This window comes from Schistocerca cancellata, chromosome 6 (genome assembly GCF_023864275.1).
Source record: "Schistocerca cancellata isolate TAMUIC-IGC-003103 chromosome 6, iqSchCanc2.1, whole genome shotgun sequence".
NCBI classification, from domain to species: domain Eukaryota; kingdom Metazoa; phylum Arthropoda; class Insecta; order Orthoptera; family Acrididae; genus Schistocerca; species Schistocerca cancellata.
The window spans coordinates 291,435,877-291,460,523 of NC_064631.1; the positions used below are offsets into that span (position 1 = coordinate 291,435,877).

The 24,647-nt window shown below is 41.3% G+C and overlaps 1 protein-coding gene across 1 annotated transcript in view; it reads left to right on the forward strand.

Moving 5' to 3' along the window:
- LOC126088556 (fanconi-associated nuclease 1-like) overlaps positions 1 to 24,647 on the forward strand; it is a 173,873-nt gene that overhangs the window by 125,923 nt on the left and 23,303 nt on the right. The window contains exons 11-13 of the mRNA XM_049906741.1: positions 7,773 to 7,888; positions 17,672 to 17,967; positions 24,154 to 24,276. Of these exons, the coding sequence (XP_049762698.1) occupies positions 7,773 to 7,888; positions 17,672 to 17,967; positions 24,154 to 24,276 (535 nt within the window). The remainder of the gene's footprint in view (positions 1 to 7,772; positions 7,889 to 17,671; positions 17,968 to 24,153; positions 24,277 to 24,647) is intronic.

A 24,647-nucleotide genomic window follows, 5' to 3' on the forward strand; every position in this document is an offset into this window, starting at 1 on the left:
CCAAGTTTCACCCTTTCTTGTATGGCACGAAGTTTCAGTTAATCACTGACCATAAGCCGTTAATATCGTTATTTGGCCCCGCCTCTCAGATTCCGGATAGGGCGGCCCACAGACTACAGCGCTGGGCCTTGTTCCTCTCTAAGTACCATTATGACATTCGTTTTCGCCCTACAGGCCAGCATGCCAACGCCGACGCTCTTTCCCGTCTTCCGGTGGGCCCGGACCCTACATTTGATCGAGAGGAGATTATGTGTTTTCATTTGGATGTGGCGTCCCGCCAGGCGGTTGATGGCTTCCCGATCACTAGTTCTCGAGTCGCCAGGGAAACAGCGGCTGACCCGGTTCTCCGGCAAGTAGTTCGCCTCATTCAGCAGGGGTGGTCGTCCCGCCCTCCGGGCCGGGCCTCAGACCCTCTTCGTAATTATTTTCTTCTACGAGACCGTCTCTCGGTCTTGGAAGGAGTTCTCCTTCTGGCTACCGATGATACAGCTCCTCGCGTGGTTGTTCCTGCAAATTTACGGCGGGAGGTCCTCAAGTTATTACATGCGGGGCACTGGGGTGTTTCCCGTACTAAAACCTTGGCTCGCAGACATGTGTACTGGCCCGGTATTGACAGAGAAATTGAGCACTTGGTGGCCGCCTGTTCCCAGTGTGCGAGCCAACAAGCATCTCCCAGGGCAGCGTTCTCTTCATGGCCGCCGGCAACCCAGGCGTGGGAACGTGTTCACATCGATTTTGCGGGGCCGTTTCTCAATGGCTTTTGGCTCATTGTCATTGATGCTTATTCCCGATTCCCATATGTGATTCGCTGCTCCTCAACCACTTCAGACGTTGCAATCCAGGCACTAGCAAAAATCTTTTCTGTGGAAGGTCTGCCAATCACCCTGGTCTCGGACAATGGACCGCAGTTTCTTTCGCAGACCTTCCAGGATTTTTGTAGGCACTTCGGTATTCGGCACGTTTGCTCTCCCCCCTTCCATCCACAATCGAATGGGGAAGCTGAGCGCATGGTGCGCACCTTTAAGACGCAGATGAAAAAGTATGTGCACGAATTTCCTGCAGAGGAAGCATTGACGTTTTTCTTGACGGCATACCGGACCACACCAATGGGAGACCGCAGCCCCGCAGAGCTCCTCCATGGGTGTCAACCTAGGACTCTGCTGCACCTCCTCCAGCCTGGTCCTCGCCCGTCTTCCCGAAACGGAGTACCTGGCTTTCCACTGGGTATGTCAGTCTGGGCCCGTGGGTTTGGTCGCAATCCACGTTGGATACCGGCGGTGGTCCTGCACCGACATGGCCGCCGGCTCTATACCTTGCAGGTGGGGGACCGGGTGGTACGTCGTCACCAAAATCAGCTACGTCCACGTTCGGGCACCCACCCTCCGCCCTCTCGGACACCGGCTTCCCCATTGCCGGCACCTGTATTGGTTTCACAGGGGACGTTACCTCCTCTCCCCGCTGTGACTCTGCCGCACTGTGATGGTTCTCAGCCTTGGCAGCCTCCAGTGGCTCCAGCACCGGCATCGCCGTCATTCGAGCTGCCCCAGCGAGAGCTGGCCCCCCTAGCCGGCCCGGTTTTGCAGGGGGCTAGTTCCCCTGTGGTCGTCCCTTCCCCTTCGTCCCCGCCACTGGGTCTTGCCCCTCCTGAGGTGGAACAGGATCCAGAGTTCGACAGCTTGTCGCCCGTTCTGTCCCGGGCTCCGGTTGTGGGACGACGGGGGCCTCTTCGTGTGGGTCATTTCCAGCCATATTCGAAGGTTCCGGCTCGAGGGTTGGCAGATTCCCTCGACTCCGGCCATCCCATGGATGTGGAGGTCATCGCTCCTGCCCGACGCTCCACCTTTCGACGCAGTGGATCACAGTGGCTTCACCCCCCGAAGGAGGAGGAGTGTAGTAGCCACCAGAAAGATCGCGGGAGGCGCACATTGGCACGGCGCGTCATGGACAGTAGTTGCCGCAAGTAGAGTCCCGTCCACCAGAGGGCACGCGAGAATTCGGACGCGCCCTCTGCCGGCGTAACAACAACAACAACTCCGGCAGGACAGGCAGAGCGCAGTCAGTCAACATCGGGCATGCCTAGGACACAGTCCCGGTCTACGCTAAGTGAAGTGCGACGTAACGTGAACAGTGGTACTACAGTCATCAATAGAGCTCTTATTGTAACAATTATTAATGCTCATAATGAATTGGTAAATGTGCTGAAACAGTGATATTAGAATCGCCAGCTCATAAACAGATTTTTACAGTGAGCCCAATTATTGTTTTTAGTTATTATTCTTGTCACTCTTTTTCATTGTTTGAATACTGTGGCCATGTGTACTTGACCTCTAAAAACTGACGCTATAGCTACAGTCAGAATGCTCATCAGAACATTCACATTTGTGCTCTACAAGCCACAGTACAATGTGCTACAATATATATTTTCACATCTACACTGCTGAAGATATACTTCAGATTCATCCCCACATTACTTTATGGAACCTGCGTGGTCATGTGCTGTATGTAAATACTGTTTTGAGGATCATCTGCATTTTAATTGAGATGAACTATTAATGAACATCTACAAAACAGAGGCTGCAGGTCTGTTGGTGTGATCACTTGCAAGATAGTATTGGAATTATATGACATGAGCATAGTGATATCATACTCAGTGGCCATGTTAGGCTTGTAGTAAGATTCTTTAATTTTAGCAGCATAGATATTTGACATTTTGTAATTCTGTTATGTCTTTTATATTGTTATTTTGCTTATAGACCCTTTAAGATTTATAAGAAGAGGTCTCATGATGGTCAAAACACCAGTAGCTTGTGGATAGGAAATAAGCACTTATGTTTTATTGACATTTTGACATCAGTTGTTTGGTTCCAATCAAAATTATGTCAAAATTAATTAAACTGAATTTTCATTGTGAAACAGTGACTTATATCGGCAAATGGAAGTGATGACTGAGGGGAGGTGAATGAATCTAGTCCTTTCCAGTTTGTGTGTGCATCACTTCAAACAAGGCTGCATGTTCTCCAGCAGACAAATTAGTCATCTGGCTTATTAAAGCAAATATCAACTTATGGTACCTACAGGTGGTATGCAAAACAGCACAACAGTGGACATATGCATGTGAACTACAGACTAGAGTTCAGTTTGTCCATATTTATTTGTCCAACACTTGCCTTGTTTGCTATCTGTAATCTGGGACTCAAGGGCAGTGGGACAGTGACAAAACAGGATGGTAGTTTTTGAAATAATGAAGGCTCTTCTGAAAATAATTAGTATATTTTGTGAACGGATTGTCAAAGACTGTTCTGTGTGTTTACTGGCAGTAGCAGTATCAGTTGTCAACAAAATACTCTTGTATATATTTCAATTGTAAGAGGCACCAAAATAACTATTGATAGTGAAAATGAAGAGGATGTAAAATATAGACTGGATGTATCAAGAAAAGCTTTCCTGAAACAGAGAGATATGTTGTTACTGAAGTGTTAGGAAGCCTTAACTGAAACTATTTGTTGGAGTATAACTTTACGTGGAAATGAAATGTGGTTGAGGGCACTGATAACCTCCGTGCTGAGCCCCATAAGCCCCAACACACATATGAAATGTGGCTGATAAACAGTGCAGATAAGAGGAGAGTGCAAGCTTTTAAAAAGGGGTATTACAGAAGAGTGCTAAAGATTAAATGGGTAGATAGAGTAACTAATGAAGATACGCCAAAGTGAATTGGGAGGAAAGAGATTTCTCAGACAGATTGACATAAATAAGAGATTGGTTGGTACAACACTTCGTGAGGCATCAAGAAAATTAATTTTGTCATAGATGGAAAATCTGTAGAGAGAGACGAAGGCTTGAATACAGTGTGCAGGTTCAAATGGATGTAGTATGCAGTAGTTGCACATACACTCCTGGAAATTGAAATAAGAACACCGTGAATTCATTGTCCCAGGAAGGGGAAACTTTATTGACACATTCCTGGGGCCAGATACATCACATGATCACACTGACAGAACCACAGGCACATAGACACAGGCAACAGAGCATGCACAATGTCGGCACTAGTACAGTGTATATCCACCTTTCGCAGCAATGCAGGCTGCTATTCTCCCATGGAGACGATCGTAGAGATGCTGGATGTAGTCCTGTGGAACGGCTTGCCATGCCATTTCCACCTGGCGCCTCAGTTGGACCAGCGTTCGTGCTGGACGTGCAGACCGCGTGAGACGACGCTTCATCCAGTCCCAAACATGCTCAATGGGGGACAGATCCGGAGATCTTGCTGGCCAGGGTAGTTGACTTACACCTTCTAGAGCACGTTGGGTGGCACGGGATACATGTGGACGTGCATTGTCCTGTTGGAACAGCAAGTTCCCTTGCCGGTCTAGGAATGGTAGAACGATGGGTTCGATGACGGTTTGGATGTACCGTGCACTATTCAGTGTCCCCTCGACGATCACCAGTGGTGTACGGCCAGTGTAGGAGATCGCTCCCCACACCATGATGCCGGGTGTTGGCCCTGTGTGCCTCGGTCGTATGCAGTCCTGATTGTGGCGCTCACCTGCACGGCGCCAAACACGCATACGACCATCATTGGCACCAAGGCAGAAGCGACTCTCATTGCTGAAGACGACACGTCTCCATTCGTCCCTCCATTCACGCCTGTCGCGACACCACTGGAGGCGGGCTGCACAATGTTGGGGCGTGAGCGGAAGACGGCCTAACGGTGTGCGGGACCGTAGCCCAGCTTCATGGAGACGGTTGCGAATGGTCCTCGCCGATACCCCAGGAGCAACAGTGTCCCTAATTTGCTGGGAAGTGGCGGTGCGGTCCCCTACGGCACTGCGTAGGATCCTACGGTCTTGGCGTGCATCCGTGCATCGCTGCGGTCCGGTCTTAGGTCGACGGGCACGTGCACCTTCCGCCGACCACTGGCGACAACATCGATGTACTGTGGAGACCTCACACCCCACGTGTTGAGCAATTCGGCGGTACGTCCACCCGGCCTCCCGCATGGCCACTATACGCCGTCGCTCAAAGTCCGTCAACTGCACATACGGTTCACGTCCACGCTGTCGCGGCATGCTACCAGTGTTAAAGACTGCGATGGAGCTCCGTATGCCACGGCAAACTGGCTGACACTGACGGCGGCGGTGCACAAATGCTGCGCAGCTAGCGCCATTCGACGGCCAACACCGCGGTTCCTGGTGTGTCCGCTGTGCCGTGCGTGTGATCATTGCTTGTACAGCCCTCTCGCAGTGTCCGGAGCAAGTATGGTGGGTCTGACACACCGGTGTCAATGTGTTCTTTTTTCCATTTCCAGGAGTGTATATGAAAAATGCTTTTGCAAGATAGATTAATGTGAGAGCTGAATCGAATTTGTCGTAAGATCAATGACTACAACAACATCATAATCACAATGAACTGGGCCCATGGACATGTATCCTAGCTTACGACTAAAAATGACTTTGCTATGAGACAGGAACTGCTACATTGTATGGGTGTTTGGAGCAGGATTGCTTACAATAGGCAGTTGCTGACTGTTGCCCTCAACATGGGGGATGGAGAGGGGGATGACGAAATAGTGGCCTGTGAAGGAGTCTGCATGTTGTAAATAGTATCCTCTTTCATTCGTTGCAGACCACCGTAAATGTTCCGAGATGATGGACAGTGCAAATCAAGAGATGGTACAGGATGTCCTGGGAACAGCTTAGGTTCTTATGAGGAAATGGGTTTTTTGAGGTGAGACAAAACTTTTAATCAGTATAGCTACATGAAGCTGATGGCGAACGACGATTTGCTATTTACCAGCCATTTCTATCAGTACTGTAACATTAAGTGCCTTATTTTGCAGTGCTACCATCTAGTGGACTGACTGGCATGAGGCTCATTTACTAGAGATCACTCATCTGATGTGGCCTTCAAAATCCTAGGATTGTTGTTGTTGTGGTCTTAAGGCCAAAGACTGGTTTGACACAGCTCTCGATTAGTACTCCTTTAAAAATATTGAGATATCCAGAAACATTGTACAAAAGTTGGAGGTGACACCTGTATATTCTGACTGAGATGCAATATTTTCTGTTCCACAATTGAAGGGACATTGATGCCTCGCCTATCCAGAACTATATTCAACCCACAAAACAGCAACTTGCAGTTGTTACCAAGTCTTGTGGAAATGTTGCATACGGAGACAGATATTTTGTCCAATGAGCTTTTGTACTTCTTAATGAATCAAAACAAACAATATCTCTGTGAGTATCTGAGGTATTGCCTCTCAACCCACGATCATTTAGCGATGGAATTAAAGCAAGGAGTAGAGAATATGGGGACTGTGGAGTATATGGGAAGTGTACAGACAAGCAGACATTTGTACAAGCTTTCGTATTGCTATTACAGGCAGAGAAAGATACAATAAAATCTTTCACAGCTGTTGTGCAGTGTATATAAAGGTCTAAAACACATTGCATACAAATTATAATACCTCAGATTCATTCACAATCAAGTGAACTCTTTATGACTGACAAGGGAACCTCCCCATCGCACCCCCATCAGATTTAGTTTTAAGTTGGCACAGTGGATAGGCCTTGAAAAACTGAACACAGATCAATCGAGAAAACAGGAAGAAGTTGTATGGAACTATGAAAAAAATAAGCAAAATATACAAACTGAGTAGTCCATGCGCAAGATAGGCAACATTAAGGATAATGTAAGAGTTCAGGAGGGCCGTGGTTAGCGTGAGCAGCTGCGGAGCGAGAGGTCCTTGGTTCAAGTCCTCCCTCAAGCGAAAATTTTACTTTCTTTATTTTTGTAAAGTTATGATCTGTCCGTTCGTTCATTGACGTCTCTGTTCACTGTAATAAGTTTAGTGTATGTGTTTTGCAACCACACCCCAAAACCATGCTATTAGTAAACGAAAGGACGTGCCTCTCCAATGGGAACCGAAAACATTTGATCAAAAGGTCATAGGTCAACCGATTCCTCCACGGGAAAACACGTTGATATATTCTATAAGACACTGGTGACCGTCACATGACAGGAATATGTTGTCGACCCACCTAACTTGTACACCTGGCGAATGGGTAAAAAGATTCTTCTACCTTGCGCGATTTAGGTTTTCTTGTGGATGTGATAACCACTCCCAAAAAGTGATGAAAACATAAGAGTTTGTCACATAAACTGAAAATAAAAAGTTAAATTTTTCACTCGAGGGAGGACTTGAACCAAGGACCTCTCATTCCGCACCTGCTCATGCTAACAACGGGACCACGGCGCTCCTGAGATTATACTCTCCTTCATGTTGCCTATCTTGTGCATGGACTACTCAGTTTGTATATTTTGCTTATTTTTTCATAGTTCCCCACAACTTCTTCTTGTTCTCTCGATTGATCTGTGTTCAGTTTTTCAAGGCCTATCCACTGTGCCAACTTATAACTAAATCTGAGGGGGGTGCGATGGGGAGGTTCCCTTGTGAGTAAAAGTGACTTTGAGAACGTTCAAACAACATTTATTTATAAATTAATTGATAGGATTGATTTTATTTGACTAAAATGTAATCTAAAAAAATTTCCATAAACTAGCTAAGAAAATTATTGAGTGTCAAATCAGTTGAACAAGATTGAATTGCACAAGGAAACTTACTTTTCATGTGAACTTTATAAAAAGCCTTACTTCACTCTTCATTTTCAAAAATTCATCTTTTAGAATTAGCCCAGAATATGACAGACATAATTCTAACATATATCTGTAAATAATAATTTTTATGAAACTTGTTGGTTTTATCTATGCAGCCAACGTGGTTATAAGGGAATTTACATAAGAGATGACCATACAACCAATGAAAAACATTTTTCCTCTGTGGAAGAAATTGCCATTGCCCACTACCGAACAGAAGGATATACAGAAGGTATAAATTAAAGCTTTTTTATGTTAATTCTTTACTCACTGTAGTATATTGTTACTGGTACATAATTTGTTTTTTATGGTATTGATTATGTTTATATAAATAATTGATGGCCACCTTTGTGAGATATGTGAACCCATTGTGCCGCAGATACTGGATCAAACCACATCTTGGTCTGAACAGACTTGACTTTCAAGTTCCAATTGCAGCAACACTGACAACCTAAGTGACAGTTTAATGTGACAAAGCTAAAAGACAACAAAATAGAAAATTCATTTGTAATCACCCTTAAAAATAGGTTCTAGACATTTCAAAATCTTCCTGACAGTGTTGAAACACAACGATTTAAATTCAGGGAAATTGTAAGGCATGATTGAACAACAGCAGATATACAGGAAGAGCTACAGATTCTAGATTGGCATCTGATACATGAAAGCAAAATGGTAAAGAAACAGCAGGAACAACCTAAGATCAAGAAGAGCTTCAAGTAGCTACATGAAAATATCAAAATACATTGCTGTGTCAAAAGCAGTTGAAGAGCCAATATAGAAGAATGGTTTGAACAGAAAGGTAGACAAATGCAAAATGCTACCTCTTGAAATGACACCAGGGCGTTATACAAATATCATATTGTTCAAGAACTTATAGGAGCCCAATTTTTTTTAATGGTCCCATAAGGGATGTTCACAAAAGGCTAGCAAGCAGCTCAATGGGTGAAGCACTTCAAAGAAACCTTAAAACCACTGCTAAGAACTGAATGCTTACAACTTAAAAATGCAAAAAATCTTATGGAAGAAACAGGTGAAATCACAGAAGCAGAGGTACATGCAGCAATCACAACATTTAGAAATAATAAATCCGTTAGCTTAGATTAAATATCGGCCAAAATTCTGGCATATGGAGGTCTGGGCTTTTTCATCACCATACTAAACTGTGCAGTTCCTATTGGCAAATTAGGCAGTTTCAGAAGACTGGAGGCATGGCTTTACTAATAAACAATCAAAGAAAGAAAATCTGACAAAGTTTACTATTTGGAAAGCTACGAAGCTCCTCTTGGTACCAGGCAAAGTCTTTTTACTCGTTATGCTAAAACGGATACAAGAAGTAGCAAACTGTCAACTATAAAGGGAACAAACTTGCTTTTGAAGTGGAGTTCCTGCTCTGAACAAATACTTGTTCTGCAAAATTTAGTAGAACAATGTCTAGAATTCAGCTCTCCACACCAACCGTGCACAGGCAGGCTGACGACTCCAGTGAGCGACCAAATGGTGTAAATTGCTCTGAAGATGACCCCATCGCGGGTTGAAACTGGTTGGTGGCAAAATAAATAATGTGATTGTGACTGTCATTTTGAATAATTGATTATAAGGAAATTAATCACTGTTTATCTCCATACAATTATGTTGTCTAAAAAAGTGTGTGTAGTGCCAACAGTAAAATTCGTAGGCAGTGGTGTTATGGTGTGGTCGTGTTTCTCATGGAGGGGGCTTGCACCCCTTGTTGTTTTGCGTGGCACTATCACATCACAGTCCTACATTGATGTTTTAAGCACCTTCTTGCTTCCCACTGCTGAAGAGCAATTCAGGGATGGTGATTACATCTTTCAACATGATTGAGCACCTGTTCATGATGCACAGCCTGTGGTGGAGTGCTTACATGATGATAACATCCCTTTAATGGACTGGCCTGCACAGATTTCTGACCTAAATCCTATAGAACACCTTTGAGATGTTTTGTAATGCCAACTTCATGCCAGGCCACACCAACCGACATTGATAACTCTCCTGAGTGCAGCACTCTGTGAAGAATGGGCTGCCATTCCCCAAGAAACCTTCCAGCACCTGATTGAGTGTATGCCTGTGAGAGTGGAAGTTGTCATCAAGGCTAAGGGTGGCCAACACCATATTGAATTCCAGCATTACCGATGGAGGGCCCCATGAACTTGTAAATCATTTTCAGCCAGGTGTGCAGATACTTTTGATCACATAGTGTATATCATCCTACCAATGGCCGTATACACATGTGAGAGCAGAAAAGTCAGTAAAATCAGCACTCAGGCTCATTGTTTTTCACCAAATATTCTTGAAGTGAATTTTGAAAATCAGCTGTTGCAACCATTTTTCAGATGTTGAAGTGCTGAGAGGTAGTGCTCTCCACAGTCTGCCCAAAAGCATTGCCGAAAGAAGACTGAAGCTTGCAGAGCATGTTCTATGCGTGAAAGGTGGAGGAATCCCCAAATCAGTACTATTGTGAAAACCAGTCAATGGATACGGACCTAGAGGAGGATGTTGTAACATCATGAGATGAACTTTTGCTAAGGATCTTCAATGCCTGGACATGAACTGGGAGGAAGCTGAAAACTTGGCAGGTGTTCTTGCCTGATATGCTACTCAGTATATGAGTACCTAAGAAGATGAAGAAATTATTTTTGTTGGTACAGTTCTCATTCAAATGCAGTATGTAATCACAACGTGCAATGTGTGATATAGCATTTGGATTGAATATTTTTATCTATCATGTTAGATTCCCTTAATCCACACTTATTGTCCATAAGTTACCTAGCTTACCGCTTTTTGAGAAACAAATACTAGTGGGATGCTCACCAGCCCACAAAACTTCTTGTGTAGTTACTCAGTGTCTGCAACCCCTTAGAAAAGTCTAGAATGCATGTCGAGTCATATAGGACTCAAAAACTGTTAAATAATGTTATCGACTAGAGCTGCTGAAATTTGGAACTGTGGAGTGGTGGTCCTCCATAACGTGTTGCCACATCAGCTCCACAAGGTTGTGAATGATGAGAGGTAGTTACCTGCAGCCCTTTTCAATATGGACACTACTTGGAAGACCTTCAGAAAATTACCTACACTAGCAGTGCACCATTTTTTTGCTCGTGACTTTCAGCCCATACAACTGACACAGCTAACTGTGAATTTAACACAGCTGACAATGAATTTAAATTAGCACTATGTTTTGTACATTAAGAAACTTTGTCACAGGCTGAACCTCATAGAGATAAAAGAAAGAATAAGAGCCACAATTATCAGCCAATGCTGCATCACTACTGTCAACAGCTGAGATTTGTCCAGCCATCACGATTGTAACATCATAGCACATATGTCATATTTCTGGCTGAATATGTTTACTTAAAAAAGAACAGAGAAACTTAATTTCTGAATGATCCTTGTCACATTCAAAGAACTGATGAAGGATCCCATCCCAGTCCTTTGGATTCATAATCTGGCCCTTACCCTCTAAGTTACCAAGTGGGACAATAAACTGGGACACTTTAGGATCCAAAGATAATTGGAAGAGGAGTTAAATAAGAGCAGATGGGATATAGTATGGTTTTCATAAGGATGACCAAAAAATGAAGACCATAGTTAATGAAAATCATAACCCTTTTTTTATTTCAGGTAACCAGGGCAGACAAGAAATTCAGATATATGTTTCATAGTAAACAAGAAAATTAAAAACAATGTTATAGGTATTGAATGTGTGGTGTCACCGCCAGACACCACACTTGCTAGGTGGTAGCTTTAAATCGGCCGCAGTCCGTTAGTACATGTTGGACCCGCGTGTCGCCACTGTCAGTAATTGTAGACCTAGCGTCACCACACGGCAGGTCTAGAGAGACGGAGTAGCACTCGCCCCAGTTGTACGATGACTTTGCTAGCGACTACACTGACGAAGCCTTTCTCTCATTTGCCGAGAGACAGTTAGAATAGCCTTCAGCTAAGTCCATGGCTACGACCTAGCAAGGCGCCATTAACCATATCTGGAGAGAGTCTCATTTGTATAGTCGAGAGCGATGTACCACAAGGATGAATTAAAGTTAAGTAAACAGACGATACGTACTTTTCTTTATAACATTAATTACGTATCCTGTTCCAGACTTCACGCCAGTCGGCGTGAGTTGACGCGTGCCCTTTCGGTAACCTCACCTTGTGTCTAGACTGTCTTGTCTAGACACAACAGAAGGAATCTTGGCAGTATAACAAGACTTATTTTAAAAATCAACAAAAAGTATTACATGAAATGATTCAAATCTATGTACTAGCATGCCCACAAACTGATGATGAGCTGAAAGACATCTACAAAGAGTTAAGAAGCTCATAAATGACAGTAAATCCCACTATCAGATGATAATTGGGATGTTTTTAAGTGAAAGCAAGTAAAAAATTAAATGATTAATCAATGACAAACTTAGGATTCATATGTACAGTTTGTGTGACAACATGTCATATCTAAAGACATTGTTACAGAAGAAAAACAATAGAAAATGAACTTAGCAAGGACCTAAAAATTAAATTGGATATGGTATATCAAACAAGAGAGAAAATGTATGGGATGTGACAGTCCTAAACCACTTTTGGATTTAGAATGATCATAGATCTTTCATATATGAAGAAAAAGATACACAAAGCAAAGCAGAAACAAACTCGTGAGACAGGTTACATGTAAGTTGATGCAAAAATAAGGCGGTTTATCAAAAATTGTACATGCATTCAAAGGTTGCTTTAAATGTATGTGTAGTTCAAGAGAGGAATCAGAAATACAGATAATGAAAAATGAAAATAATAACATTCAGGAAACAATGCCAAATGAGCTACATGAAGTTATGCAGGGAATGAAAAAAGGAAAACCGTGTGGAAATGAAGGTGTTTCAGTAGAAAAGCTTAAGGATTGTATTACAGAAGGAACAATTTACAAAATGTCCACTGAAGAAAACCATTCCTCAAAAGTGGAATATTTATGTAATTATTCTACTACACTGGAAAGGACACAGACAATGTACAAAATATTTACTATAATTATCACCAACCATTTACGAAAAATGTTAGATTTTAATCATGTAAAGGAACAAGCACACTAGACCAATTACAAGTTAGAAACAAAATTAAAAAATAGAGCAATAAATATGAATTACCACATTGCCTCAGATTCATAGATCCTGAGAAAGTTTATAATAAATCTTTTGCAGTTTTTAAATTTATATAAAAATAGTAAGTTCTTCCTGTCTTTTGATTTTGACTGACCTTTGAAATTACTGCACAATTTTAGAACAATTTACTGTAGAATACTACTTACCTTAGATTCTCATCGTTGTTGCTTCATTGCAGGGCAGTTTTCGTAATTGAATCCATTATGCATGTAGGAACAGAAATCATGTACACATGACTGTAGAATTCATTTTCACTATATTGACCAAATTCAATAAAATACATTGATTTTTACATAATAACACTGTACTACACACAGCCTAATTCCAACTGTCACATCACATTACATAATGCAACAACAGTTGCAGGTACTGAACTTGATTATTGTCAGTATTACATTAATTAAATCAAAAAATTGTTAAATGTTTTTAACATGTTTCTAACCATTTATAATAGTACTAATTGAAACAAACGTTTTCTTATTAGCACAACTTTGAATGTATAAAGTTTGAAACACATCATCATAGTGTTGGGCTGGTATGTTTCAGATTTCACTGCTATTGTACCAACTTAGAAATTCATATGATGATTGTACTGATTCACTGAGATATGTTTGTCAAGGCCATGAGTAACATCAATGATTGTGAAGACCAGGCCGCTAACATCCAGTCCAGATAACGATGGCTGTAGGAAACACAGAAGTATCAGTGTAAGATCGAAAGAAATGCCTCCCAAGGCTGAGAGTATTAAAATCTTAATAGAAAACTGCTGAAGCATTCACAACTAAGTGCCAGAGTTTGAAGCACCCATAGAAAGCAATGAAACTCAGATAATACTAGGTACAGAAAGGTGGTTGAAATCTGAAATTGATGTTGTTGTTGTTGTTGTTGTTGTGGTCTTCAGTCCTGAGACTGGTTTGATGCAGCTCTCCATGCTACTCTATCCTGTGCAAGCTTCTTCATCTCCCAGTACCTACTGCAACCTACATCCTTCTGAATCTGTTTAGTGTATTCATCTCTTGGTCTCCCTCTACGATTTTTACCCTCCACGCTGCCCTCCAATGCTAAATTTGTGATCCCTCGATGCCTCAGAACATGTCCTACCAACCGATCCCTTCTTCTAGTCAAGTTGTGCCACAAACCTCTCTTCTCCCCAATCCTATTCAATACCTCCTCATTAGTTACGTGATCTGAAATTGATAGCAGTGAGATTTTTAAGGAAAATGTGTGTATATCGAAATGATGGGCAAATGGGAAATAAAGGTAGTGTATTTGTCACAGTAGACAAGAAACTCAAATCCACTGAGGTTGGAACTGAAGCTGCATGTGAGACTGTTTGGGCAAGACTTAGTATCAGGGGTGAACATACTGATATATATGTTCAGTAACCTAGATAAAAAATCAGTAGTGTCATATCTCATTGAGGAACTTGAAACTTTCAGCACAGGGCAGGAACATGTAGAGGAACTCTGGCTCAAGTTTAAAAGAATAGTTGACCATGCACTGGACAGATATGTACCCAGTAGAATAGTTTATAATGGGAGGGAACCTCCACGGTATACATTCACTGTAAAAAAACCTCTAAAGAAACAGAGATTACAGCATAACAGGTGTAAAACAAAGCGTAAGGCTATAGATGGAGAGATGCTGAATGGAACGTATTTGGCTGTCAAGAGAGCAATGCATGATGCCTTCAATGACTACCTTAGCACAATATTCTCAAGTGATCTTTCACAGAACCTAAAAAGATTGTGGTTGTATGTAGAGGCTGTAACTGGCACCAAAGATAGTGTCCAGTCTCTAGTGAATGAGACAGGAACTGAAATTGAGGGTAGCAAAGCAAAAGCTGAAATATTTAACTCAATTTTCAAATATTCCTTTATAATGGAAGACCCAGGAGAATTGCTCCATTTAATCCTCGTACCACTGAAAAGATGAATGAAATAAGTATTAGCGTCAGTGGTGTTGAGAAACAGTTGAAATTGTTAAGTTAAAATTGGAGAAAGCTCCCAGGACTTTATGGAATCTATGTCAAATTCTATATTGAATTTGCACTTGAGTTAGCCCCTCTTCTAAATACAATCTATTGTAGAAACCTCAAACAAAAAGCCATGCCCAGTTCTTTGAGAAAGGCACAAGTCACACCCACTACAAGAAGGGCAATAGAAGCCATCTACAGAACTATCATCCAATATTCTTGACATTGATTTGTTGTATTGAGTTATCTTGAACAGAATGATCTCCTCATTGCCAACCGGCATTGATTTTGAAAACATCAGTCATGTGATAACCAGCTTACACTTTTCTCACATGACATACTGAAAGTTTTGGATCAAGGCAGTCAGGTAGATGCTGTATTTCTCGATTTCCAAATGGTATTTGACTCAGTACCACACCTACACTTATTGTCAAAAGTACGATTATATATGGTATCGAGTGAAATTTGTGAGTGGATTGAGGACTTTTTGGTGGGAGTTCACAGCATGTTATCTTGGATGGAGAGTCATTGTCAGATATAGAAGTGACTTCGGGTGTGCCCCAGGGAAGTGTGGTATGACCCTTGCTGTTAATGTTGTATATAAATGACCTTGCAGACAATATTAATAGTAAAATCATCCTTTTTGCAGATGATGCAGTGATCTGTAATGAAGTACTACCTGCAAGAAGCTGCATAATATTCAGACAGTTCTTGATAAGATTTGAAACTGGTGCAGAGATTGGCTCTTACTTTAAATGTAAAATTTTGCACTTCACAAAACAAAAAAATGTAGCATCCTATGACTATAATATCAATGAGTCACTGTTGGAGTTGGCCAATTCATACAAATATCTGGGTGTAACACTTCATAGGGATATGAAATGCAATGATCACATAAGTTCAGTCATGGATAAAGCAGGTGGTGGACTTCTGTTTACTGGTAGAATACTGGGGAAGTGCAATCAGTCTGCAAAGGAGATTTCTTACAAATCACTTGTGCGACTCATTCTAGAATATTGCTCAAGTGTGTCGGACCCGTACCAGATGGGACTAACAGGGGTATTGAACATATGGAGAAAGCCTATTAACAAAGTTTCAAGAATCAGCTTTAAATGATTACTCTAGGAATATACTGCAACCCCCTACATATCAGTCACATAGGGATTGTGAGGAGATCAGAATAATTACTGCAAGCACAGATACATTCAAATAATCATTCTTCCTATGCTGCTTACATGAATGGAACAGGAAGAAACACTAATAACTGGTAAAGTGTGACGTACCCTCTACCATGCACCTTATAGTGGTTTGCAGAGAGCAGATGTAGATGTAACACCCATGTCATTTCTCTTTTTCCATCTATCTATTTAGCTGCATCTTTAATGAGTTGCACAACTCCACAGAGGAGGGGGTGAGCCATATAGCAGGCAGCGAAGACAGCCGTGCAGGCAGCAGGAGTGTTCCTTGGGGGATGGGTCAAATTCTAGGAATGGCTGCCCGAGCAGCCATTCCTCTGTTCAGTGGGTAGAACTTGCCAGCCACAATACAGTGTCCAATGTGGCACCAGACAGCCGTGCATGCGACCCAAGTTCTTTAGAACTGCAGTCCTCATCCTCTACAGCTGGGAACTCTTTCAAAAATCACAGTTTGAGGAACAGTGTTGTGCATCTGACGAACATAAAACAATAATAATAATAATAATAATTTATGAGCCAGTATCTCTGCTCAAAGAACAGCCTGTTAGTGTGTTTTTCAGTGACTGGCTCTCCAGGAAGCCATACTGGATGAAAGATAACTGTCTTGCTGCTTTCACATGTGAAAGTTATGTGCCAGTTATTGTTAAAGTTTTTTTCTTTCTCTTGTTGACGTACGGTGTCACCTGTACACTAGTCCATATGGACAATGGATACTCTCTCACAACGTGCAAAGGCAGTTCATTGGTGACTTACAAAATAGCTGCTAGATGGGGGATTCAGATTCAGATTATCACAATTTCGTATGCAGAAAAGCATCTTATTGTGGGACTAAATAAATTATCTGCTCAGTGGGGTTGTGGATGCAGTCTCTTAAAATTCCATTGGTTAATCATGGGCCATTTCTTCCCATTATTGGAGGAAGCTTTGCACAGTCCTTTTGTGGGAAACTCTGGGGCAGAGAGAAAATGTAAAAATTTTAGAAGGCACTTGATTACTGGACAGAGACAAAGGTACTTGTTTGGGGGATGTGGAAGAAGACACTTGGTTTTGAGACATCAAAGAGAACTGTAGACTTCCATTTCAGGAATCAGCTCATCACTCCATGATTGACGAGTTGTTGCTGCCAGCAGGCTTCAGCAGATGCAGGTCTTGTCACTCTGTCATCAATTCTGGTTAGGCTACTGTGCAACATGCTTCATGGGGCTGGAAGCGGATGTAGCATAGGAATGGATTGTGCTGTAAACCAAGTTTTGTTTCAGACTTCTTTTGAGCAAAGTGGTATCGGTGAACTGAGATTGCTCACATGAAGCAGCACACATACTGAGCAATACTGGTCTGATAAAGTTCACACAGTTTCATCATCCGACACATGTTAAAGAATTCTAGTAACATACAACTGTACAGTTTCAAAAATAATGACCTTTTTAAGGTCAGGGAAAGTTGTATGGAATGGCCAAAGTTTCAGTTTCTAGGGATTAGGAAGGATTTTTTATTAGCCGAGACTCCTGGTTATTGCACACTTGAGAGTAACTTGCTGTGTATGGATTTTCAGTATCAATTTGGTCAAAGTATCAGGACTACACCAAAGTGATTTACTGTGATTAATTTTAGGTGCATCTTCAACAAAACTTTGTATAAAAAATATTATATTTAACATTTGTTTACTGTTTCAGGTCTTCATTGTGAAGGTAGTGTGGTCACTTCACTGTTTGCACTATTATTTTGGGACATTCTTTATGACACACCAGTACCGGATGCATTCCTGTCACCATATCAGACAGCACCACTCGACCTTGGAACTGAATACTTCTACAGCAGTCGTCAGGATTTTGTGGAACGCCGGTTAGCTGACATTAGAACATGGGATCAACCACATTTGCAGCGTTTTGTAGGGGAACGCTATGAAGAACATAGAGACAAACTGTGTCTTGTTAGCTGGAATTATTTCTGCAGTGTGAATAAGTTGACGGTTTGTATTGCAAAATGGCATGTTACCTACTTTTTATTATGAAAAATAATATTTTGAAACTGGCATTCATTTATTTGATATTTATGAACTTACCCACACTAGCGTATGGTTTAGAGTATTGTAATGTCTTTATGGAAACTAAATGATCTGCTTATCAGTGCTGTTGGTACCTTCTCTTATAATTTAATAAATTACCAGTGAAATCATCCAGTAGCAAATGCTAATAGGTAAAACAACACTTCACTGTAGGTTCTGCACATGTTCGTTAAAAAACATGCTTTGCTGAATGACTTCATTTTTAAAATTTGTCAGTGAATAGTGACCTGTCATCCTGTGCCTTCCCCACAGTAATGCTTTTGTGATGAAATAATGCTAGATAGGTGAACAGTCCCCTCCACTGAACCATGGACCTTGCCGTTGGTGGGGAGGCTTGCGTACCTCAGCGATACAGATAACCGTACCGTAGGTACAACCACAACGGAGGGGTATCTGTTGAGAGGCCAGACGAATGTGTGGTTCCTGAACAGGGGCAGCAGCCTTTTCTGTAGTTGCAAGGGCAACAGTCTGGATGATTGACTGATCTGGCCTTGTAACAATAACCAAAACAGCATTGCTGTGCTGGTACTGCGAACGGCTGAAAGCAAGGGGAAATTACGGCCGTAATTTTTCCCGAGGGCATGCAGCTTTATGTATGATTAAATGATGATGGCGTCCTCTTGGGTAAAATATTCCGGAGGTAAAACAGTCCCCCATTCGGATCTCCGGGCAGTGACTACTCAAGAGGATGTCGTTATCAGGAGAAAGAAAACTGGCGTTCTATGAATCGGAGCGTGGAATGTCAGATCCCTTAATCGGGCAGGTAGGTTAGAAAATTTAAAAAGGGAAATGGATAGGTTAAAGTTAGATATAGTGGGAATTAGTGAAGTTCGGTGGCAGGAGGAACAAGACTTCTGGTCAGGCGAATACAGGGCTATAAATACAAAGTCAAATAGGGGTAATGCAGGAGTAGGTTTAATAATGAATAGGAAAATAGGAATGCAGGTAAGCTACTACAAACAGCATAGTGAACGCATTATTGTGGCCAAGATAGATACGAAGCCCATACCTACTACAGTAGTACAAGTTTATATGCCAACTAGCTCTGCAGATGACGAAGAAATTGAAGAAATGTATGATGAAATAAAAGAAATTATTCAGATAGTGAAGGGAGACGAAAATTTAATAGTCATGGGTTACTGGAATTAGAGTGTAGGAAAAGGGAGAGAAGGAAACGTAGTAGGTGACTATGGGTTGGGGCTAAGAAATGAAAGAGGAAGCCGCCTGGTAGAATTTTGCACAGAGCACAACTTAATCATAGCTAACACTTGGGTTAAGAATCATGATAGAAGGTTGTATACATGGAAGAACCCTGGAGATACTAAAAGGTATCAGATAGATTATATAATGGTAAGACAGAGATTTAGGAACCAGGTTTTAAATTGTAAGACATTTCCTGGGGCAGATGTAGATTCTGACCACAATCTATTGGTTATGACCTGTAGATTAAAACTGAAGAAACTGCAAAAAGGTGGGAATTTAAGGAGATGGGACCTGGATAAACTGAAAGAACCAGAGGTTGTACAGAGTTTCAGGGAGAGCATAAGGGAACAATTGACAGGAATGGGGGAAAGAAATACAGTAGAAGAAGAATGGGTAGCTTTGAGGGATGAAGTAGTGAACGCAGCAGAGGGTCAAGTAGGTAAAAAGACGAGGGCTAGTAGAAATCCTTGGATAACAGAAGAAATATTGAATTTAATTGATGAAAGGAGAAAATATAAAAATGCAGTAAATGAAGCAGGCAAAAAGGAATACAAACGTCTCAAAAATGAGATTGACAAGAAGTGCAAAATGGCTAAGCAGGGATGGCTAGAGGACAAATGTAAGGATGTAGAGGCTTATCTCACTAGGGGTAAGATAGATACTGCCTACAGGAAAATTAAAGAGACCTTTGGAGAAAAGAGAGCCACTTGTATGAATATCAAGAGCTCAGCTGGAAACCCAGTTCTAGGCAAAGAAGGGAAAGCAGAAAGGTGGAAGGAGTATATAGAGGGCCTATACAAGGGCAATATACTTGAGGACAATATTATGGAAATGGAAGAGGATGTAGATCAAGATGAAATGGGAGATACGATAATGCGTGAAGAGTTTGACAGAGCACTGAAAGACCTGAGTCGAAACAAGGCCCCCGGAGTAGATAACATTCCATTGGAACTACTGATGGCCTTGGGAGAGCCAGTCCTGACAAAACTCTACCATCTGGTGAGCAAGATGTATGAAACAGGCGCAATACCCTCAGACTTCAAGAAGAATATAATAATTCCAATCCCAAAGAAAGCAGGTGCTGACAGATGTGAAAATTACCAAACAATCAGTTTAATAAGCCACAGCTGCAAAATACTAACACGAATTCTTTACAGACGAATGGAAAAACTAGTAGAAGCCGACCTCGGGGAAGATCAGTTTGGATTCCATAGAAATACTCGAACATGTGAGGCAATACTGACCTTACGACTTATCTTAGAAGAAAGATTAAGGAAAGGCAAACCTACATTTCTAGAATTTGTAGACTTAGAGAAAGCTTTTGACAATGTTGACTGGAATACTCTCTTTCAAATTCTAAAGGTGGCAGGGGTAAAATACAGGGAGCGAAAGGCTATTTACAATTTGTACAGAAACCAGGTGGCAGTTATAAGAGTCGAGGGACATGAAAGGGAAGCAGTGGTTGGGAAGGGAGTGAGACAGGGTTGTAGCCTCTCCCCGATGTTATTCAATCTGTATATTGAGCAAGCAGTGAAGGAAACAAAAGAAAAATTCGGAGTAGGTATTAAAATTCATGGAGAAGAAATAAAAACTTTGAGGTTCGCCGATGACATTGTAATTCTGTCAGAGACAGCAAAGGACTTGGAAGAGCAGTTGAATGGAATGGATGGTGTCTTGAAGGGGGGATATAAGATGAACATCAACAAAAGCAAAACGAGGATAATGGAATGTAGTCGAATTGAGTCGGGTGATGTTGAGGGTATTAGATTAGGAAATGAGACACTTAAAGTAGTAAAGGAGTTTTGCTATTTGGGGAGCAAAATAACTGATGATGGTCGAAGTAGAGAGCATATAAAATGTAGACTGACAATGGCAAGGAAAGCGTTTCTGAAGAAGAGAAATTTGTTAACATCAAGTATAGATTTAAGTGTCAGGAAGTCATTTCTGAAAGTATTTGTATGGAGTGTAGCCATGTATGGAAGTGAAACATGGAGGGTAAATAGTTTGGACAAGAAGAGAATAGAAGCTTTCGAAATGTGGTGCTACAGAAGAATGCTGAAGATTAGATGGGTAGATCACATAACTAATGAGGAAGTATTGAATAGGATTGGGGAGAAGAGAAGTTTGTGGCACAACTTGACCAGAAGAAGGGATCGGTTGGTAGGACATGTTCTGAGGCATCAAGGGATCACCAATTTAGTATTGGAGGGCAGCGTGGAGGGTAAAAATCGTAGGGGGAGACCAAGAGATGAATACACTAAGCAGATTCAGAAGGATGTAGGTTGCAGTAGGTACTGGGAGATGAAGAAGCTTGCACAGGATAGAGTAGAATGGAGAGCTGCATCAAACCAGTCTCAGGACTGAAGACCACAACAACAACAGGTGAACAGTATAGCAATTTGCAGTACCAGCTTATTAGTACTTGTATGGAGTAATCCTAAACCTATGGATTATTGAATCAGAATAGCTTGCAAGCTGTCTTACATGCCCCCTCTCCTCCTACTCTACACCTTCTTTCACACATATCCAGAAACAATATATTGATTCATAACATAATATATGGATATGATAAAATATAATCTGCTTTAATGAGTCCACTACAAAATTTAATGCAGTTACTAGTGTGAGAGTATGGAAGACAACATGGCAAATGTCTTTCTCTCCTCTCCTGTTCAGTATTTTCAAATTTCCATAACATACAAAGAGAGAGGAAATAATGCAGCAACACATAAGAGTTGGAACCAAAGTATAAAATCCTGTTCGATGGCAATGTCGTTACAGGTAGAACACTAAACGCATTGGAAAGATTAGGATAGAAAAATCAACTATGGCTTTGTTGAAGAGACAGTTCCAGTATGTATGTGAATTGGTATACAGAGCTCTAAATCTGGGTAACCAAATGAATATTTACCGTATTTACTCGAATCTAAGCCGCACTCGAATCTAAGCCACACCTGAAAAATGAGACTCGAAATAAAGGAAAAAAAATTTCCCGAATCTAAGCGGCACCTGAAATTTGAGACTCGAAATTCAAGGGGAGAGAAAAGTTTTAGGCCGCACCTTCAAATCGAAACAAAGTTGGTCCATTGTAATATGAGACGCAATTTAGGTCGAATGAATGAAGATACAGTTACAGTAGTTTGGTTCGAGTCGTAAGCTTAGCAGTTAAGCTTTACCAGGTAGCCATTGCTATGCGTCAGGCGCTCCGTCAGTATTTATACGGGTACCCTTCCTTTTTCACGTGCTTCGTCTGGTTTTAATCGATTGCTTATTTTGCTTTGATCTGAAAAGTGCCGTTTTATTTGTTATAGGTGTTTACGCCACTGTAAGCTGAAAATGCATTACTGTACTGTGTCATGCAGTGTTTGTCGCATTCTGATAGTGCGTGTTTACGGCCTGTTGCCACTCGCGGCATGGCTTGCTTTTGTGCGCGCTACCGCCGCTTACAATTAAAAAAAAAAGAGAGAGAGAGGAATCATCTCATTGGCGAAACAATGGCAAGAGACTGCTATTTGTTGTTACTTACACTGCTGCTTTCTTTGATAATGATCAACAAGAACCAAATATAGACTGCGTATGATAGAACATGTTCTGAACGAGAGTTAGGCGAAAATTTTTCTCCGTTTGAAAATCTTTGCAGCCGCTTCTTTAGTTCATCAAATTCTGCACAGAAATTAGTCATCTTAGATTTAAAAATCTAGTCAGTTGCCGTGCTTCATTTCTGACTGTATCACTATTAGGAATAAAAATAATACGAATATAAACATGACACGATACGTATATTCTTCCGCGTTTGCTGTTGTCTCGCTCTAGTTTCGTAGTTTATTAGGCAGACAGGATTTAAATGAGATAGCACAAACACGAAAGAATACATGGCAAAATGTTTATATTCGTATTATTCTTATGGTAAAGAGAACAGTGCATGTGATTCACATTTCATCAGGTTCCTATTAGCAACCATCTCTTCTCACAGGTAGGAAAAAATTCAGAATGTAGAGTTGGCCAAATTGACAAATATCCCAGTCTTGCCAGTCGTATTTTCGTAGTACATTGAAATTCTGCTACATTCGAAGATGAACAATACGGAATTTGTATTTACTTCGTTGGATAATGTATGAAAATGGTCGAAACTCGGGACGGAGAAAAAAGGCTCGTCTTCCACCTTTTTTTAAAATTTATTTATTGACGCAGAGGTTTTGGCGCCAGTATTTATCTTTGTGTCTACAAAGCATGCTACATATATTGGACGGCAGAAGTTAGTTGTGGCGGCACCTACTAACATTTTTCAGAACTTCCGCTTGCTTTGCACTCGATTCTAAGCCGCAGGCGGTTTTTTGGCTTACAAAAACAGGAAAAAAAGTGCGGCTTAGATTCGAGTAAATACGGTAAACTACTCTCACTGAATGAGCCCAGTTTCTTAAATACTGATCTAACTTGCTTGGAGTCACATGATCTACTCAGATTAATGCCTCCTTCCCTCTTCTTTTTTCTGCGGCTCATGATTAAAGAAAATTTTGTGAGCAAGGCTTGAAGTAAGAATCTCAAATTTTTTGACGTGTTTAAAATGAGTAAGAGATACCTGTTGCTTTTTAGTTTTGGCTGATATAACTTGAGTTTACTTAACTTTCTTGTCACCTGATCACTGTCAATATTGTTGCAAAGTTCAGGCTGCAGATCTCAGTAAGACTTCCTTTTACTTTCTTCAGTTCAGACTTGCGTGCATTTAAAATAACTGCATAGTAAGCTATTTATGGAGGTGATGATATAAACAATGTATGTTTGCAATAGCTAACAGGAGTACCATTGCTACCTCACAGTACACTAACAATTAACCTCTGCTAGAAGACTGTACAGTATGTAATTTGATCCATTGATTAACTATTACAGGGACTTGTGAGATGCATGGGAGGACAACTGCTGGCAGTTGTATGTGAACGACTAGTGAAAAACTTTCATAGCTGTCGCCGAGGCTTCCCTGATCTTGTTCTGTGGATGCCAGCTTCTGGAAAGGTAAGCTTGAATGAAATGGTCAGTTGATACTACACCCCCCCCCCCCCAATTGTTTATGCAATGAAGAAAAATACAATTAAGTGAGTTAAGCATGACCCACAGAAATCCATAAATCCATTAATAATATTTTTATGTTTTACGGTATTGTTGCAGAATACCACACGGAAGTATCCAACAGTTTATGACTTCTTAACTTGAACCAACAGTCATTCTTCCCTTGCACCACTGTGATTGAAGCAGGAAAGGGGTAAAATGACAGTGGTATATGAAATTCTCTCCACCACCCACCGTAGGTTGGCTTGCAGGAGTATAGATTTAAATGTAGAATTATATGAGGAGAACTAATATTCTTCAATTTTCATTCTTATAAT